Below are 13,324 nucleotides of genomic sequence, written 5' to 3'. Positions count from 1 at the left end.
ATTATAATTCTTTTTGTCAGGAGACAAGAAGCCACAGAGTAATAACATTGTTGGCTTTTATTTAGGTGTTCCCCTGTTCTCCAGTCTTCCTCCGTCCCCTCGTCCCCTTTGTCCTCCCCAGCATTCTCCATTCCCCTGTCCCCTCGTCCTCCCCACCATTACCCTCTCCTCTGTTCCCTCGTCTTCCCCACCATCCCCCTGTCGTCCTCCCCACCATTCTAAACTACCTCATCCCATGCATTCCATGATGGTCTGATGCTTCCATCTGAAAATTGGGAACATCAAAAGATCTGACTTTCCCAATTTTCTGATGGGAACATCAAATGATCTGATATTCCCATCACTGAAAAATAAAAACAGATAAAAAAAATGATATGAAAAAATAGAAAATAAAATATACTCATGAAATGAACAGAATGGTTAACAACGCAGCTCAATTGCAATGCAATGTCACAATAACATTTAAATATACTTTAAGATATAATCTTGAAGAAAATAAGGATATTGAAACGGTTCATGAACTCTATTTCAATAAAGGACACTATGGGGAACTTTGAAAAATAGTTATTGAGTATAATTAGACAGACTTGTTGCTAGGCAGAGGAGTAATGAGATATATGGCAAATTTTGCAAAATATACAATGAAGGTACACAAACATTCATACCCAAACAAAGCAAAATGCTAGGTAAGAACAAAGCATTTGGCCCGTAGGAGAAAGGAGATACCCACAAGACTAGAATACAAGTCATTAACAAGCATGCAAGTATAATACATAATACATGCAGACATATATAATCCAAAAAAATGTCAAATTTACGTACTTATTATTACATTACAAATATCCAAGGTTTTGAAGACACGTTTCCTCTTGCGCCCAACGAGTGAATACTGAGACCAGACCCCATAGGTCCCTATCCTCCTCATCATTCGTCTCACTGTGTCTCCACAGCTTGCACCGCCCATTTGAGACAGCGTCTGGACCTGTTAAAATAATGCATAAGCTGTAAGGTAATAGAGAATAATATATATCTTTCAATCTCAACATTAGATTTTCTAATTTCCAACTGTATTAAATAAATAGCATTAAAATATTTTCCTTCTTAACTATTACAAAAATCAACGAATTTGAGTAACTTTTGCTTTTGTTTTATTTGTACCTTAAACATAACACTGAACAATCAATTATGTGCCACCCCACCTTCCTTCATCTGCAAAAAAACTAATCAAAAGACATATGTACAAGGCTAAAAAAATTCAGCAACACTTACCATACTCAGGCTAAAAGAATTAAGCAACACTTACCATACTCTTTTTATATTCACTGTTAACTTTTAGCTCATGTGACAGACTTTCCACCTGCTCAACAGTTTCAAGTGGGGATGGAAGAATGTCTTCCAGGATTGGTATATCTCCATGTGTTTTTGACATATGGGTTTCCGTCATTTTGACAATATTCAGGATATCCCCTGATAAAAATGTCAATTTTGATAATTCCTTCATCATGTATTCCATTATGCCAAAACCATAATCATAATCATCTGTATCAAACCTTATTACAGGTAAAACCAGTAGGCAGTCTACTGTATTTTATCAAACCGTTATTAGTATAATAGATCTCGTAATAATTTTGCAAAAATAATGGCATTTACTATTTTTAAAAGATTATTAGCAAATTTACAGAAATGGTGCATTCGGAAGACAAAACCAATTTTTCACTTTTGACAATTGAGCACCTGCTACATCCAGATTCTAGGGAGGAAAGGAAGGACGATCTTACTGGATCCCATAGCCTCTCCGAGGCACAAACCAGGCTTTTACACAAACCCCCCCCCCCTGCACCCGAGCTTTTTAAAATAGTAAATGCCACTATTTTTGCAAAATTATTACGAGATCTATTATTCTAGAGAATAATGCATATAAATGCATATATGCATATAAATACAAAAGTAAATCAAATCTTATCCTTGTATAATATACAAGCTGATGTGAGATCCCTGTCTACAGGTGGACTGGAACTATTATCCAGTAGGCAGTCTACTGTATTTTATCAAACCGTTATTAGTATAATAGATCTCGTAATAATTTTGCAAAAATAATGGCATTTACTATTTTTAAAAGATTATTAGCAAATTTACACAAATGGTGCATTCGGAAGACAAAACCAATTTTTCACTTTTGACAATTGAGCACCTGCTACATCCAGATTCTAGGGAGGAAAGGAAGGACGATCTTACTGGATCCCATAGCCTCTCCGAGGCACAAACCAGGCTTTTACACAACCCCCCCCCCCCTGCACCCGAGCTTTTTAAAATAGTAAATGCCACTATTTTTGCAAAATTATTACGAGATCTATTATTCTAGAGAATAATGCATATAAATGCATATATGCATATAAATACAAAAGTAAATCAAATCTTATCCTTGTATAATATACAAGCTGATGTGAGATCCCTGTCTACAGGTGGACTGGAACTATTATCCAGTAGGCAGTCTACTGTATTTTATCAAACCGTTATTAGTATAATAGATCTCGTAATAATTTTGCAAAAATAATGGCATTTACTATTTTTAAAAGATTATTAGCAAATTTACACAAATGGTGCATTCGGAAGACAAAACCAATTTTTCACTTTTGACAATTGAGCACCTGCTACATCCAGATTCTAGGGAGGAAAGGAAGGACGATCTTACTGGATCCCATAGCCTCTCCGAGGCACAAACCTGGCTTTTACATAACCCCCCCCCCCCCTGCACCCGAGCTTTTTAAAATAGTAAATGCCACTATTTTTGCAAAATTATTACGAGATCTATTATTCTAATAAGAGTTTGATAAAATACAAACCCTGGGGCCATAGAACGGCTATTTAATCCCCTTGAACGGACCTGTGCATGGGCCACTGAGGCATCGAAAAAAAACAGACCGGCTTGGGAAAAAAGCAAAATTGCCGGTCTATGGCCCAGCTGATGGCTGTGCATGAATGGCTAATGGCTGTTAGTTATGGAGCTAGGTTAGACTATGCATGTTTAAATCTCTGATTTAAACAGAGCCAGTGTTCAGTCAAATAACTGAATTTATCAAATCTTATCCTTGTATAATATACAAGCTGATGTGAGATCCCTGTCTACAGGTGGACTGGAACTATTATCCAGTAGGCAGTCTACTGTATTTTATCAAACCGTTATTAGTATAATAGATCTCGTAATAATTTTGCAAAAATAATGGCATTTACTATTTTTAAAAGATTATTAGCAAATTTACACAAATGGTGCATTCGGAAGACAAAACCAATTTTTCACTTTTGACAATTGAGCACCTGCTACATCCAGATTCTAGGGAGGAAAGGAAGGACGATCTTACTGGATCCCATAGCCTCTCCGAGGCACAAACCAGGCTTTTACATAACCCCCCCCCCCCTGCACCCGAGCTTTTTAAAATAGTAAATGCTACTATTTTTGCAAAATTATTACGAGATCTATTATTCTAATAAGAGTTTGATAAAATACAAACCCTGGGGCCATAGAACGGCTATTTAATCCCCTTGAACGGACCTGTGCATGGGCCACTGAGGCATCGAAAAAAAACAGACCGGCTTGGGAAAAAAGCAAAATTGCCGGTCTATGGCCCAGCTGATGGCTGTGCATGAATGGCTAATGGCTAATGGCTGTTAGTTATGGAGCTAGGTTAGACTATGTATGTTTAAATCTCTGATTTAAACAGAGCCAGTGTTCAGTCAAATAACTGAATTTATCAAATCTTATCCTTGTATAATATACAAGCTGATGTGAGATCCCTGTCTACAGGTGGACTGGAACTATTATCCAGTAGGCAGTCTACTGTATTTTATCAAACCGTTATTAGTATAATAGATCTCGTAATAATTTTGCAAAAATAATGGCATTTACTATTTTTAAAAGATTATTAGCAAATTTACACAAATGGTGCATTCGGAAGACAAAACCAATTTTTCACTTTTGACAATTGAGCACCTGCTACATCCAGATTCTAGGGAGGAAAGGAAGGACGATCTTACTGGATCCCATAGCCTCTCCGAGGCACAAACCAGGTTTTACATAACCCCCCCCCCCTGCACCCGAGCTTTTTAAAATAGTAAATGCCATTATTTTTGCAAAATTATTACGAGATCTATTATACTAATAACGGTAAATAAATAATAAATAGTAAATAAATCAAAATCAGTTACATTATTTTATCTTATTCATAGCATAAATGTTCTCGAAGATTACTAAAAAGAAATTGAATTAGACTACAGCAAATTGGCAAACTTTACCTTGTATCTGTTTCCACCGAGTTTGTTTGGGGCGTTCTTCAACATATCAGCAATACTTGTCTCAACATCTCTTTCAGTTGCATTAGTGTGGGTGTTGATACAGGCTTCTGGAAATTTATAAGAATTAATTAATATATATAATTATAATTCACTTTGCTATTCCCCATTCCACAGTCCTCTCGTCCTTCCCACTTCCCTGTCCCCACATCATCCCCACTATTCCCACTTCCCTGTCCCATCGTCCTCCTTACCATTTTCCCCTCCCCTGTCCTTCTTCCTCCCCCACCATCTCCCATTCACCTGTCCCTTTGTCCTCCCCAGCATTCCCCTGTCCCCACCATCCCCAACTCCCCAGTCCCCTCGTCCTCCCCACCATTACCCTCTCCTCTGTCCCCTCGTCTTCCCCACCATACCCCCCTCTCGTCCTCCCCACCATTCCAAACTACCTCATCCGATGCATTCTATAATGGTCTGATGCTTCCATCAGAAAATTGGGAACATCAAATGATCTGATATTCCCATCACTGAAAAATAAGAACAGCTAAAAAAATGAAATGAAAAAAATAAAAAAATAAACTATACTCATGAAATGAACAGTATGGTAAACAACACAGCTCAATTTCAATGCAATGTCACACAAAATTATTAAATCGAAATGAAAATAAATTGAAATCTATGAAAATTCAAATTATCAATACAATCGGAAATATTGAAATAATATCGCAACATAATATAGTGTGGGTTGCTCTTACGTGCAACAGACGGTGCTGTTTTTCAAAAAAGGCATGGTTTTACCTGTCACAAGTGTGGCATCTATACTTATACTCACGAAATGAACGGTATGGTAAACAACATAGCTCAATTGCAATGCAATGTCACAATAACATTTAATAACAATAATAACAATAACATTTAAATATACTTTAAGATATAATCTAGAAGAAAATAAGAACATTGAAACGGTTCATGAACTCGATTTCAATAAAGGACACTATGGGGAACTTTGAAAAACAGTTAATGAGTATAATTAGACAGACTTGTTGCTAGGCAGAGGAGTAAATAATGAGATATATGGCAAATTTTGCAAAATATACGGCACACAAACATTCATACCCAAACAAAGCAAAATGCTAGGTAAGAACAAAGCAGTTGGCCCGTAGGGGAAAGGAGATACCCACAAGACTGGAATACAAGTCATTAACAAGCACACAAGTACTACACTACACAACAACCGCACTACTACCAGAACTGGACGAATCACTACCAAAACAACACATTGCACATCACTACCAAAACAACACAACACAACACAAGCATTGGCAAAGAATTATAGACCAGTTGCACTAACATCCCACATAATAAAATTATTTGAGAGTGATCAGGAGTCAGATTACTAGTTTTATAGAGACCAATGACCTCCACAATCCAGGCCAACAAGGATTTAGAGCAGTTTCTATGATCGAGCCACTGAGATCTATAAAGAATTCTGATCAAGAAAGAGATCTAGGGGTGGTTTTAGATAGAAAACTATAACCTGAGGATCATATTAAGAACATTCTGCGAGGGGCCTATGCTACACTTTTTAACTTTAGAATTGCTTTTAAATACATAGGTCAAAAAGTTTTAAAAGTTTTAAAAGTTTTTTAAACCTCTCGTGTATCATGAGTGTGTTAAAGCATCAGATGGTGCATTCAGATGATGAATATTACCTAGTTCCTTCATCTGGGAAGAATGAACACATATTGGTGCATTCGGATGATAAAAACTAACTACTGTAGTTTAATTGATCAACAGACTGTATATCATATGCAGACTGTATGTGGATCTGCGGGCCACTCCAAACAACAGCCTGGTGGACCAAGCTCCACCAGGGCTAAAGCACAAAGTGATATAGATGTGATAGAGAAACTAGGTCAAATGGAGGAGTAGGTCTGTATATTAAACAGCACCTGACGTGCACAGAGCTACTAAACTCAATGTGGTGGTAGAGTGGTGGGGGGGGGGGAAACATTGCAGAAAAAAACAAAAATACAATTTGGTCAACAAAACAGCATTGTTTAAAATAGAAGACATGGGTTGTCATTTTGGGGGTAAGGTAGGTTACATTGAGTTAATTAGTTAGTACTTAGTTTTTATCTTAAACTGGTTGGGAGAGGTACAGTGTTGCTGTGCTGGTGAAAGAACACCTAAAGGTAAATTAAATAATGATTGCGAATCCACAAGAAGTTGACATAATATCGCTAGAGATCTGCAATCAGGATGATAAACTTTCCTTAAAGAATTTGACAAACACTTGCTGATAGGACATGAAGTAAATGAAATGTATGTCAAGTTTTGTGAAATATATGATAAAAGCACAACAAAATTTGTACCAAAGGAGAGATGCAGAACTAGGAAAAGGGGTTTGTTCAACAGAAATTGCGAGAGGGCCTGAGACCCAAACACACACAAATGGAATCAATATATAGCAAGAGGCCAAACCCCCAAACATACAAGCGATGCAAAGATGCGAGAAACAGCAGCAGCATTAAGGAGAGGGACTTAAGGACCATAAATAAAGTGTGAAAATAAACTCGAGTAAATTTTTTTAACTACTCTCGACAGTGAAGAAAAACAAATATTCAGACGATTTGTGTTAGAATCATTAATCTTACACTTTCGGTCATATTCAACAACACAAATACATACACACACATTCCTGTTGCTGTAGCAAGTGAAGAATTACACACACAGATCACAATAACGTGATGCATCAAATGAACAAATCCACAAGGGCCGTGACGAGGATTCGAACCTGCGTCCGGGAGCATCCCAGACACTGCCTTAATCGACTGAGCTACAACAGGGTAAAAGGGTTGAAACCGAAGTTCTACTGAACTTACTGGATCCCATAGCCTCTCCGAGGCACAAACCAGGCTTTTACACAACCCCCCCCCCCCTGCACCCGAGCTATGTCAACAGGCCGTTCTCCCTCTTCGCCCTTCCGAATGCACCATATCAGTAAATTTTTTAATAATCTTTTAAAAATAGTAAATGCCACTATTTTTGCAAAATTATTACGAGATCTATTATTCTATAGAATAATGCATATAAATGCATATATGCATATAAATACAAAACATAAATACAAAAGTAAATGTAAATAATTTTACCTTGCACCTAGATCCACCAAGCCTGTATGGCGCGCGTTTCAGTACTTCGGAAATCTAGAACTATCTTGAATCTCTAATCTGCAATGAAACAATACATATTATTGCACTTACCAAAACATGGATGAATGTAGAAAATACAGAACTATTAGCTGAATATCAAATAAATGGATTTAATCTATTTCACACAGATAGATATATTACACCGTGTATATTAGGTAATACCTAACATACACGCCTCCACACACACTACATTTGAAATGTAGTCTCAAAAAGACTACATTTCAACAGCAAAGATTACTCCATAAAAAAATAATTAAATTATTGACCAACATGAGAGAGGGTTAGCCAACATGAGGGTTGTGTTGATTGCCTGAAAATATTTAAATTGTGTAATGTATTGAATGGCATTTTTCAAGTTACAACATTTTTTAAATTACTGAACTAGGTTCTAGGCTTTGCTAGGCTTAATTCAATTATTACAGATAAGCCTAACCTAGCCTAGAACCCAGTGGGTTTTCTTCCTATTGGGGAGTGTTGTACATGCCTCGCCTCCACATACACACTAGCACAGCCAGGCCTCGCCTCCACATACACACTAGCACAGCCAGGCCTCGCCTCCACATACACCAGCACTGCCAGGCCTCGCCTCCACATACACACTAGCACAGCCAGGCCTCGCCTCCACATACACCAGCACTGCCAGGCCTCGCCTCCACATACACACTAGCACAGCCAGGCCTCGCCTCCACATACACACTAGCACAGCCAGGCCTCGCCTCCACATACACCAGCACTGCCAGGCCTCGCCTCCACATACACACTAGCACAGCCAGGCCTCGCCTCCACATACACCAGCACTGCCAGGCCTCGCCTCCACATACACACTAGCACAGCCAGGCCTCGCCTCCACATACACACTAGCACAGCCAGGCCTCGCCTCCACATACACCAGCACTGCCAGGCCTCGCCTCCACATACTCACCAGCACAGCCAGGCCTCGCCTCCACATACACCAGCACTGCCAGGCCTCGCCTCGCCTCCACATACACCAGCACTGCCAGGCCTCGCCTCCACATTTAAACCAACCAAGCCCACAAATACGTTAACATGGACCAGCATTACACCGTCTAACATACTCTGTCAGATGTAACAACTAAATTTGTGAATTCAAGACCAAATCTATTGTATAACACAGTGTTAGTACGAGAAAAACATTACTTACATTCGAAGCCGTGTTTTAAAATGGCGGCGGTCTTGTACTGACGCTCCAAACTGTGTGTTCGTTTGCGTATGATGAACGTGTGACAATTTACTACAACAATTATTTAATTATTCTTATTCTTTATTTTAATATTTTTAGGGTACATGAAATTTCAAACTTATTTGCACACAATAATATAATTGCATTGTCATAACCTTTATATATTACGGAAAATACGATGACATGAACAAAGTCAAAGTGAAGTTGAAGTCAAAGTCATTCGCCGAACGTATTAGTCATTTTTTTTCATACATACATAGTTGATTTACAAACATAATGTTGGATTTATAGATAGAGCTAGTGCATACAATACCTAAAGCCACTATAGTAGGCCTATATAGCATTTCAGGCAACCGGGCAGTATATATGGACCCCTTACTCAAATCTCTGAATATGTTAGATATTAAGTCCCTGCACATACTCTCATGTGTATTTTATATATATAAAACGCTGCACTGTAATGTCAATCCTGACCTTAAAAGCTTCCTAGAAGGTTGTAACAGATCCCATGAGCACCACACCAGAAACAAATACCTATTTGATATTCCAAGAGTACGACTTAGTCAAACTAGAAATGCTTTACAAATCAAGAGACCTCGAATGTGGAATGACCTTCCCAATTATGTTAAAAACTGTACCTCTCCCAACCAGTTTAAGATAAATAAAGATAAATTTATAAGTTAAGAAAAATTCCACAAATCAACAACCCTGTTACTGACCCTGTATTTACCCAAGTCTTTCCTAAATCTAAACTTATCCAATTTATACCCATTGTTTCGTGTTCTATCTTGTGTTGACAATTTTAATACCCTATTAATATCCCCTTTGTTATATCTATTCAGGAAATTGTGGTTGATCTCGAACCCATTGATAATGTGACGACTTATACAGAATTTTGTAACTATATCATCAAGATTGTAACCAGCTTAGCTAAATGTAGTGTGGGGTTCAGTCCCTAAGCCCATATATGTGCCTCTCTAACCATTTAGGTTACAGGGCAAAAACATAAAAACAAAGGTAACTGCAGAAGGCCTATTGGCCCATACCAGGCAGCTCCTATCTATAACAGATAAACACTAAGTACTACCTAATTAACTCAATGTAACCTACCAACCTAACCCCCAAAATGTCAATCCATATCTTTTATTTTAAACAATGCTGTTTTGTTGACCAAATTGTATTTTTACTCTTTTTCTGTCATGTTTCTCCCACCCCTGTTTTTTCCCTTTTTTCTTATTTTTTCTCATCATAATTCATACTTTAATTATGCGGATCAGGACATCACCTGATCAAACACATCAAACATCGTTTGACCACCATCAAACACACACATTTCGTGTGTGTTTGACGCTCACTGATATGTACCAGCGTTGTTTTATATATGGTGCTATTCTATCTTACGCTTTGTTGCTCTTTTTTACCTACGGGCTCATAGAACATTCTATTGCGAAAACATTGGCACAAAAATGAATGACGTACATACAATAATAATGTCAGGACAGTGATATAATTATAAACTTTCAAAGCACTGTATCGCCCATGTGTCGTCTTGTCACCAATACTGGGTAACAGTTCCGCCACTTCCCACACTCTTGCGGGTGGGCAGCGACCATTATTCTACGTTTATATTCATATCACCGTGTTGGGAATTTCATTGCGAGTACATTGATACCAAAATTAATGCTGTAGGACAAGTGTGGAAGTGATAACAATCCCAAGAGTAAAAACATTTTGTTGCTCTTGGGCACTCACGGCGAGTCATCTACGTAGGTATTTATTGGGTGCTGGTATTCATATAACTTTTGGTGACCGTTTTTGCTGATTTTCTTCTAGAGAATGTTATTGCGAACACGTTGGTACCAAAATGAAATACATAGCTCGAGAACTAAGGTCAGGAGAGTAAAAAGAGTATACACATTTTTGTTTTGACGCTTAATTAAGGTTATTGTGAGTACTCATCGCCTGCCTAGAAACTGGAACTAGTAATTCCATCTATCATACATATCATACAAGAGGAGCCACACATCTATGGATCATCCAATAAAATCAGCAGACTTCTAGATGTTACTACTGCTCGGCTTAGACTCGGTTACAAGTATCTCTGGGAATTCTCATTATCTGCTGATGTAGACCTGACCAAATGTAAACTGTGTCAACAAAATTATTCGCACACCCTCCGTCACTATGTGATGGAGTGCGAAAAGATACATGAATTTAGAGACAATTCTATAACCAATGTTCCAGCGATGTGTCAATATTTCATTCAAAATGATCTGCTACCAGAAATTTTAGCCAAATATCCCCAGTTTGCTAACTGTAGATAACAACTAAGTGATTGTAACCTATCCACCGCTGCCCACTGGATGGGGGACGGTGTGCAGGACAAACATATAAATTTTGATACTAGCTCTCCACATATGTCAGTTGCTTAATTTAGAACCTGTACTTGAGGTCGATCTCGAACCCATTGTTGATGTGATGACTTATATTGAATTTTGTAACTAGCTCATCAAGATTGTAACTTGCTTAGCTAAATGAATTGTGGGGTTCAGTCCCTGAGCCCATTATGTGCCTCTGTAACCCTTTCCACAACCGCCCACAAGATGGGTATGGGGTGCATAATGGGGTGGGGTGTCTTGGCCAAACGTGCCACATCAAAACCACAAGTTGACATTGAATGTGAATTAACAATGAGACAAGTAAGATTTATACTAATACATTTATACTAACTCTGTTGAGCGTTGACCATTTATACATCAAATCTGTTGATGTGAGCACTTTAGTTTAGTCTGCCGTTTAAAGAAAAAAAGAGCATATCAATGGTATATCACAGAAAACGAATTTATCATAAACTCATGTATTTGTCTTATCATATTGAACTGCATTCATATTTTTAATATATAACAATATGAATATACAAATTTCTGTAAATCCCCTACCTTGTTGGAATCTGTGGAAATGAATGAGCAAATGTGCTGGCTGAAGGCGCTGAAGGAAACCACATTGGTTTCATTTTGGATACAAATGTCCATGGAAATTCAAAATGGAAACTAATTATATAGTTGAACCTGCAGAGACGAGTTTAAGAATCTGTGTTGAGAGTGATGGACACAGCCTTCACAATTATACTTCAGAGAATGTAAACATCTAAGAGTCATTAGAAATATGTGTAGAATAATAAACCCTACATTGTTTGAGTTAGGGAAAACACCATTTGTGATATATAGATACTATAGCTGTTCCTAAAGATTCACCCTTTTTTGCACCAGCAAGATAACATATAAGATTTTAAGAGTTGACGAATGTTAATATTCTTGTTTGATAAACTGTGAACTTGAGACATAGTTAATAAGAACATATTAACACAACAAAATGTTTTCAAAATCCTTAACACCACTTTCCAGCAACTTATATAATTTATATAAATTATTTTAGAGAATAATACATAAATTATATATTTAAACATGATATAGTGTTTAGTGGAATGTATAAGGAGTCAAATTGTGTTAAAAAGAGCAATTTTTAGAAAATTTGGAAAAATACTTTTTTCTGTTCAAATTATAACTAAATGGATTATAAAGGTTTCACTCAGCCAATATATATCATTCACAATTTATTAATGAATTTTACAAAAAAACACCATAAATTTTATATTTAAACATGTAAAAACTATTTGTTTTACATTTGGAAGAAAATAATTGTAGAAAAACAATTTATAATTAAACCTTTGTGTTTGGATTTTTTGAGTAAAAGTTTCTCAAAGGCTCTCCTGCACCATTCTCAATGCAAATCATTCCCACACCTATGGCAAGAGATAGGCGAACGTTGTGTAGATGATTTGTGTTTGCTGGGAAGTGATGTGGTGGAGGCTGACTCCATGCACAGTTTCAAGTGTAGATGTGATATAGCCCAATACGCTCAGGAACCTGTACACCTGTTGAATGACGGTTGAGAGGCGGGGCCAAAGAGCCAGAGCTCAACCCATGCAAGCACAACTAGATGAGTACAACTAGGTGAGTACACACATTTGTCTACTACTCTGACACTGAAAAAATTCTTTCTAATGTGCCAAAGAGACGTTAGAAAGATTTTTTTCAGTGTCAGAGCAGTAGACAAATGGAATGCATTAGGCAGTGAGGTGGTGGAGGCTGACTCCATACACAGCTTCAGGTGTAGATATGATAGAGCCCAGTAGGGTCAGGAACCTGTACACCAGTTGATTGACAGTTGAGAGGCGGGACCAAAGAACCAGAGCTTAACCCCCGCAAGCACAACTAGGTGAGTACGCACACACAGATAAGAGAGGGAGTAATTAACCATGATCCACTAGAAGAGTTTGAGATTACCAGTGGGGAAGTAAGGAAGCTTTTACTAGAGTTGAAAGTGACAAAGGTTATAGGCCCAGACGAAGACTCCCCTTGGATTCTTAAGGAAGGAGCAGAGGCATTTTGCTTGCCACTCCCCATAGTGTATAACGAATCACTGGCAACAGGGGAACTGCCAAGAATTTGGAAAGTAGCTAATGTAGTCCCGATATATAAGAAAGGGGATAGACAGGAGGCACTGAACTACAGGCCAGTGTCCCTAACCTGCATACCATGCAATCCTGTTGGAGACGATT

The 13,324-nt window shown here is 37.8% G+C and overlaps 1 protein-coding gene across 1 annotated transcript in view; it reads right to left on the bottom strand.

The window, feature by feature from the left end:
* Positions 1-8,706, bottom strand: part of LOC138368252 (uncharacterized) — a 9,434-nt gene extending 728 nt beyond the window's left edge. Inside the window, exons 1-4 of the mRNA XM_069330806.1 lie at positions 8,665-8,706; positions 7,443-7,520; positions 4,291-4,397; positions 823-982 (exon numbers count right to left, since the gene is read on the bottom strand). Coding sequence (XP_069186907.1) covers positions 823-982; positions 4,291-4,335 — 205 coding nt within the window. The 5' untranslated portion in view covers positions 4,336-4,397; positions 7,443-7,520; positions 8,665-8,706. The remainder of the gene's footprint in view (positions 1-822; positions 983-4,290; positions 4,398-7,442; positions 7,521-8,664) is intronic.
* Between the last annotated feature and the right edge of the window lie 4,618 nt (positions 8,707-13,324).

The sequence above is a fragment of the Procambarus clarkii genome, chromosome 3 (genome assembly GCF_040958095.1).
Source record: "Procambarus clarkii isolate CNS0578487 chromosome 3, FALCON_Pclarkii_2.0, whole genome shotgun sequence".
Classification (NCBI taxonomy): Eukaryota; Metazoa; Arthropoda; class Malacostraca; order Decapoda; family Cambaridae; genus Procambarus; species Procambarus clarkii.
Note: the sequence above shows the minus strand (reverse complement) of the source record. Positions and strands in the feature narration are given on the sequence as shown.